Below are 7,749 nucleotides of genomic sequence, written 5' to 3' on the forward strand. Positions count from 1 at the left end.
AAAATCTTTCTTTTTAACATAATCTCTCTTATATTTGTGTTTTGTTTTAGAAGTGGTGAATTTGTATGAACAAAAAAAATAGCTTGCTTAATTAATTTGGAAACAAAATGTAGCCGTTGCATCTAAACTTTTACATTCTGAAAAATATTGTTTTTTTTCAAAAGCTTTGGTGAGATTTGAGTGGGACAGATGGGCGGATGGACAGACAGACAGGCAACATAAAACTAATAGCGGCTTTTCATATTTCAGGGGCCGCAAAAAACGAATCAGAATGTGAATCAGTATAAAAAGAAGAACCTTTTAATAGTAGGCCAACTATTTTGTTGTATCTTTTAATTATAAATGTTGTGTGTATGTGTCAAATACAAGCAGTAGCTAAGGCCATTCATTTTATGAAATCGTTGCACAGTTCTAGAGCTATATGTAGAACCAAATTGGCTAATAAACATTTTAAGATAGACTTATACAGTGCTCTGATAGGTGCCCGCCGACTTCCTCGTGGTGACCTCTGGTAACTGGAGTAAGTTCACCCCCCTTGCTCTCGGGGTGGTCCGAAAAGGGCTAACGTTGCGGGAGCTCCAACTTTCCTAGCAGACTCTCACGCTCTCCTGGTGCAGAGCTCTGCTGGTGAGGTTTGGGGAAAATGCTAAGCTCTAACTGACATAGATCCTGCACGCTCGTCTGGTGTAGAGACTGTGCCTGTCGGGGTCTATAGCTTTTGCTGAACTGATCGACCGTGGACCTGGAGTCTAATGAAGGGTCAAGCCATTAAAATCTGCGGGCTCTAGACATGTGGTTAAAGATACGTCTTCTGCCTCTCTCCACTTTCGTGGATTAAGCACTGATGATTATGGTTTCTTATGTGTAATTATTTTTGTAATTAGCCGGACATTTTTTTTGTGACAAAACATTTTTTTTCTTTAAATAACAAAATAAACAAATAGATTAACGTGAGCAAATGTACCTGAAAAAAAATAATGTATTGAATCTTTGTCTTTCCACATTACATTACACCGATTAGTAAAGCGCTAGGCTTCCGTATCCAATGATTTCAAGTTTGAATCCCGGTAAAGAGTGGGCTTTTGAGCCTCTGGATTTTTAATCACCACATTGAGTCTTTATATCATCTGCCCCCAGATCTGAGGGTAAAAGGAAACTTAAAAGCTGTTGTCCCGACAGCGCCATTGGACATAAAAAAAAGTTATTCCCTTTTCAGACCTTGTGGTCTATAGCGCAGATGATTTAAAGGCCAACTGTTTTTGTGGCCCACGGTTATCGAGGGTGTCACGTTGCCAGAGCGATGGCCAAACACCTTTACTTTCCCCCAACTAATGTCAGGTACCCATTAGACTCAAGGTACCCTCAAGATCCCCAAATTAAAAATCCTACCAGGATTTGAACCCGGGACCAAAGGCTAGGAAGCCAAGTGCTTTACAACTAAGCCACCGCGACATGGGTAATACACGAGCTACATTCGGAGTCTACTGTTCATTGATTTGGTTACAATAACACATTTTTTTGACATAAGTAACTGGGGTATCTCGTTCTTGGTTTTGGGAGTGATCCAAAACGCATAATAAACAGAAAAATACAAGTAAGAAAAAAATCCGAGATCTACTCTCGTTAAGAACAGCAGTGCTAAACCCCTCCTCTCTCTCTCCCCAGAGCCCCGAACCATTAAAAACAAAAAAAAAAAAAAAAACGACAGGAGACGCGGACGACCCACGGATCACGTGACTGGCAACGTGCATAGAAGATTTGCAGACAATGAGACAGGCACGACGCGCTGCGATCGCGTCATAGAACTTTGGAGAATGCTGGGGCTGACACACAGTTCGTATTGGATGAAGTAAAACATCAGTCCAGTGATTTGCTTAGTTCATAACAAGTAAAACGTCATGTGAAAAGTTATAAACACATTTTCTGTTCATTACATTGTTATATTGTCCTGCATGTGCCTCGTTTTGTGTCATACGCAGAAGTTTCACGCTTTCTATGTATGCATTTTCTTGCAATAGCAAAATGGTTTCTTCCTAGGATCTCTGATACAATCCCCTTGGCCCTCGTACTTACTCATTCTGTCTATGAAGTGACCAACTTTGATTTGAGATACCATAGAGCGCTCCAGCCCCAACCAGCGCACGATTGAATTCAAAACGGAATGGCCCAGATCAAGAATAACTGCTGACACTGTGGCTTCGTAGATACCCTGTCCAGGCTTGGTTCGAATTCTCACTTTAAACAGTGAATTTTGACGTTTTTCTTTGCGAATATTTTCAGGAAAGTCAATGTGGAAAACGTCCAAAATCGTGTCGAGTTCCAACTCTTCACAAATGTCTAGCTCCCTTTTCTTATTTATAGATGCCACCACTGTTTCTGCTAGAAGTTTTGAAATCTCCGAGTTAATGCCAATAGAGCTCACTCCCTTTTGCCCACACAGACAAAATTCTTGGGCAATTGGGACATCATTACAGCTTCTATTTTTGGGAATCTCTTTAAATAAACTGATCCCGTGTTTCGGTTTACGTAAAGGAATGTCTCCACTCGAGTGGAAATATAGTATATCTTGAAGAGTCGCGTGAGTATCGAAATGCGTTGTTAATCGACCACAGTTTATCTTAAGATTCCTTGCAGCTTCTGGATATTTCTCCAGAAACCATGGCGGTAACGTGAGTATGGTGAAAGGTGCCTTGCTTTCAAAGATTCCGTTAAAAGTCGATCTTATTGGCCCCCATCTCGGACCGTGGTCAGAGAATGTAATTAGTAGCGTGTTGTTAAGAATGCCGCTTGTGCTCAAGTAGTGGTAGAAGTCGAAGAAATGCTCATCCACCGTTTTTATATAGGTCATGTCGTCATGGGTGATTTTGGTAAACATAGTCATAGCGTACAGCGGTTTTCCAGGAAAGGTTTCAAATAAGCGCTTAATGTAATCGAAATGAAAGTTGATTTCTGGTTGAGAGCCTACACAATGTTTCCCATGGGTGAACATGCGTTTGTCTCTTTCTATAGCAAGTGCTATTGGGTGACTGTGGTGGACCGTAGGGGGGCTCAGAAATCCAGCTTTTGAATAATAAAAACCTCCAACCGAAGGAAAATCTTCCGTGAACAGGGTTCGGTAACCAGCGTTTTGAAAATCTTTCCAGATTAGATCAAAACCGTCGGAATATTGTGTTGGGTCCCACCAGGCATTTAATTCGTCCTCAGGCTTGTTGTTCAACAGGGCCAATAGATTTGTAAACGTGTTTGAGCCCACCTGGTTGAACATGGACATGTCGAAAGAGTTGAAATCTTTCATTAAAAGTCCATAGGTTTTGTTCATGGCTCTAAGGAACTGGTATCTAGACACTCCGTCGAGTGCAATCATTAGGACGTTCATGGTCTCCTTAGGACTAGTCTCCCCTTTGCGCTTATTTAACAGCACCCTCTCCAGATTTATTAATTGTTTATGCTTGGGAATCAAAGCAAAGTACTTCACCAATAATGTCTCTGGTGATTTCCGCGAAGAACTACTTTTTCTAAAAGCGGACGACTTGTCCCTCGACGCGTAGGAATTTAATTCGCCTTTGCATTCTACCACAACGAATTCGGCCTCGGTTGAAAGCTGCAGCGAATCATTGAATGGCGTCGAGAAGTTGCTGTATTTGATTAAACTATCATTATTGTCTCTTCTCGTGATGTTCCGATACTTACACAGGACTGAAGCATTCCCGTATTTTTCACGAGCCAAAGTTGTGTTGATAACTAAAGAGTTGTCTTTAAGGAAGACCAAATCTACCATATCTGTCCTACATTCGAGTTTTGTGTAATGTAAACCTGCCATCTTCATAATGTTTATATCAAACGGGTCAATGTGAGGGAACACGCAGGTGGTCAAGGAAACGTCTTCGTCAACCATCGCATTGTCAGAGCGAGTTTGCAACAATGTCGTATTTTTGGGCGACACTGTCGTATTTGTGGGCGACACTGTCGTATTTGTGGACGACACTGTCGTATTTCTGTCCACTTTGTAAACACCAGCTTGCAGTATTTCAGTTTCTTGTAAGCTTAAAACACGATTGTTTACATAATTAGCGCCTCTCATGACACCGATCAAGTCTTTAGGGCTATCAGACTGCTTGGGTACACCATCGTCCACCAACATTCCATTCACATTCAACGGCGATTTCTTCCAGTTCCCCTTAAAGTACTTCTCGATAGCTAACACGGTGGCTGTTTGGAAGCAGTACAGAATCCCAAATACGACCAGAATGACAAGAAGAGCAAAGAACTTTGTCTGCTTCCATGGCCGAAACACCGAGAAGAACTCTGAAAGAAGACAACAAAACAATGACTCTCTAGTCCGTGATCATGTCATTGATTATATGAAATGGGACTAAACAAATTTAAAAATACTGTTTAAAATACAAAATTGTGGTAATCAAGCTGTTTTAATGCATTTCTAACGTATTAAATGAAAGGTCTATAAGGTCTAAAAGGGGTCAATGAGAGGTCTATAGGTGGTCTATGAGAGGTCTATAAGTGGTCTATGAGAGTATAATTGGTCTAAGAGAGGTCTATACGTGATCTATGAGAGGTCTATAAGTGGTCTATGAGAGGTCTATAGGTGGCCTATGAGAGGTCTATAGGTGGCCTATGAGAGGTTTATAAGTGGTCTATGAGAGGTCTATAAGTGGTCTATGAGAGGTCTGTAAGTGGTCTATGAAAGGTCTATAAGTGGTCTATGAGAGGACTATAATTGGTCTATGAGAGGTCTATAAGTGGTCTATGAGAGGTCTATAAGTGGTCTATGAGAGTATAATTGGTCTGAGAGGTCTATAAGTGGTCTATGAGAGGTCTATAAGTGGTCTATGAGAGGTCTATAAGTGGTCTATGAGAGATCTATAGGTGGTCTATGAGAGGTCTATAAGTGGTCTATGAGAGGTCTATAAGTGGTCTATGAGAGGTCTATAAGTGGTCTATGAGAGGTCTATAAGTGGTCTATGAAAGGTCTATAAGTGGTCTATGAGAGGTCTATAAGTGGTCTATGAGAGTATAATTGGTCTAAGAGAGGTCTATAATTGGTCTAAGAGAGGTGTATAAGTGGTCTATGAAAGGTCTATAAGTGGTCTATGAGAGGTCTATAAGTGGTCTATGAGAGGTCTATAAGTGGTCTGTGAGAGGTCTATTAGTGGTCTATGAAAGGTCTATAAGAGGTCTATGAGAGGTCTCTAATAAGTCTATGCAAAGTTCCATAAGTAATCTCGGTAATTTCTATTTTAATCAATTGCATTTACTTTGAGAAATTACTACACCCATTGTTGAAAATATTTTTTTTGTGGGCAATAAATTTATATAAAAGGGGATATTATTCGAAAAAAATGAGTGGCCCCTCGTCTTTGTTGCTCAAGCCTCCAGACCTCCCAAAATGCCGACCCTGGCTAACTCGCTGGTTGACGTCGCACGAAATCATCGTACCATGAATTTTATGTAAATTCCAAGACATTTCAAATTAACTTTGTAATATTCAAGCTATAACAAAAGACTACTATGAAGAAAATAGATTTTAGAATCTCATCAAAACAGGGTCGGATTTAAGTATCTGGAGGACATATAAAAGGATTTTTGTGGACACCCCCCCCCCCCCCCCCCCCACCCCGCTTTACAATTTTTCGAAAGCTTTAATTTATGAATGAAAATACCTATATCTAGATCTTATACATTTAGATCTCACTTCTTTTTTGTTTATTCAATATGTATAGGCATACTTTTTTTTAAAGTTCGTGGAAGGTAGGGCACCTGTAGACGCACTGTTCTAAATCTGGAGCTGTATTTACTTATTCCAAGCATGCTACAAGAGTACACTCCTTAATCATGACATTTTTTGTCAACTGTAAACATGCGAAAAAAATGTTAGAAAAAAAAACTACTTCTGACCAGTCGTAATTCGGATATATTTTTTTAAATCTCTTTTGTGCAGGCCCATTTCTTGTGAAGTCCCCCGGGGCTGTAGCCACGCATGCGCTCACTTAAATCCGGCCCAGCATCATATGGAAGCTTGTAGGCAATGTAGGCATACGTCCAGAAACGCCAATCATTAATCAATTGGTTACATTTATTTTTTCACTTTATCATTTTCAGTTTAAAGCTGTCTAGAGTATATGGTCTATATTCCGTAACAGAACTTATTGACTTCTTGATCTAGATTTTAAATTCTATTCTATATTCCTGAACAGATATTAATGACTTCATCATCTAGATCTAGATTTTTAATTATATTCGAGTTTAGAATAGATGGTCCTCTTGGTATAGATCTAGATTATTCTAGATGTACGATTTATCCAGATCTAGATCAGTCAGATCAGAAGCCTAACAGATAGAATTAAAAAGATCCAAATCTATAACAGCTTATTTCTATTTATTGGTTTTTCAATGTTTTATTTGTCCCACTAATATTGTGTGCTAAAAATTGTCGGATGTTGTGTCAGTTCTAGACCTAGGTGTTCTACAGCAGCACAGCTCTTTGTCTGGCAGCAAGATTATTAGTAGTAGAGATTTTCATACGTGACGGAAGCCCTATAAAAAACAAGCTTTTCTGATGTATCCGGTGTAAACAAAAAATATTAAGAAAGTTTTCAGATATATAAGCTTTGTTTTTAAAAAAATAAATGATAATTCTTGTACATTTTTTAGCACTGCAGAATCTTTTCAAGCTCTACCAATTGTAAATTGTATTTAGTTTAGCAATTTTGAAATTGAATTTAGCGTCCTAGAGATTGTGTAGTTAAACGTGAAAATCTCCCATACCGTACGAACTAATACCGTCATCAACTAAGCTATACTAGATCTAGTTATACTTTCTATAGATCTACTAGGGCTGAAATGCCGCTGAAATATTTTATTTAAAAAACTACCACTTATTTTGGTTAGTATCTAGTCTTAATAGCACTATACATTTTTGAGGGGTAAAAAATAGATGACATATGAACGTACTTAGTCTCATACTCTCTAGTCTATCTAACAGTAGTTTCAACCAACTTTTACTGTCAAAGAGTCAACACCAAAAATAACGCGACTTCAAGCTGGTGCTTCGACTTCCGTTTACTGCTAGGCACAAATAGTTTTGAACACGCTTCCGGTGTGACATCTTATCGAATATATTACAGACGTTACTTCAAAAAAGAAAGCATTTCATGTGTCAATCTAGTCTTGCATGTTAATTAATGACTTAAACTCTGCTCATTGGTTTTCCTGGCTGATTTAGGCAACCCATTTCAATTTCTTATGGCAACTAGGGAAGAAGGAGCACTTGTATGAATTTTTTTCTAGCGTATGGAATAGGAAGTATTAACAATGAACTTGGTGAAACTGTTGATTAAAATTAGTTTGTAAAGAGAAGATTCCATTTTTTTTCTACAGCTATTGAGTTAGTTTAGTAATTAATTAGAGCTAGGCCAGCCTTTCGTTTGATATCGTGCTAAGAACAGCTGCTGATTGGGAAAAGTGAACCAATTTGTTACGCGAACTGTCACAGCACCCCCTACGACGAAAGTCAAAGGACAGATAAGATGAGAGAGAGCTGAGCAATTGCAGACCCCGCCACCCTGCTGATCCCAAGATGTATCAGCTGTTTGCCGTTCTTTTGGACTTAACAGCTGCGTGGAAGGAAGGACGAACTGCGCATGGGCGACAAAGTTCCAATATTAAAGCCCTGGGTTTGATCAGGTTCATAGTTCTACACCTGAAGACGCCCAAGAGAGTAGTGAAGTCTCT

At 39.3% G+C, this 7,749-nt stretch overlaps 1 protein-coding gene across 1 annotated transcript; it reads right to left on the reverse strand.

The window, feature by feature from the left end:
* On the reverse strand, window positions 1–7,076 carry LOC106052004 (uncharacterized). The gene is made up of 2 exons (XM_013207244.2): window positions 6,970–7,076; window positions 1–4,305 (listed from the first exon to the last, which is right to left on the reverse strand). Exons 1-2 carry the CDS (start codon window positions 6,977–6,979, stop codon window positions 1,994–1,996), a joined length of 2,322 nt encoding a protein of 773 aa, XP_013062698.2. The 5' UTR covers window positions 6,980–7,076; the 3' UTR covers window positions 1–1,993.
* Between the last annotated feature and the right edge of the window lie 673 nt (window positions 7,077–7,749).

This window comes from Biomphalaria glabrata, chromosome 3 (genome assembly GCF_947242115.1).
Source record: "Biomphalaria glabrata chromosome 3, xgBioGlab47.1, whole genome shotgun sequence".
Classification (NCBI taxonomy): Eukaryota; Metazoa; Mollusca; class Gastropoda; family Planorbidae; genus Biomphalaria; species Biomphalaria glabrata.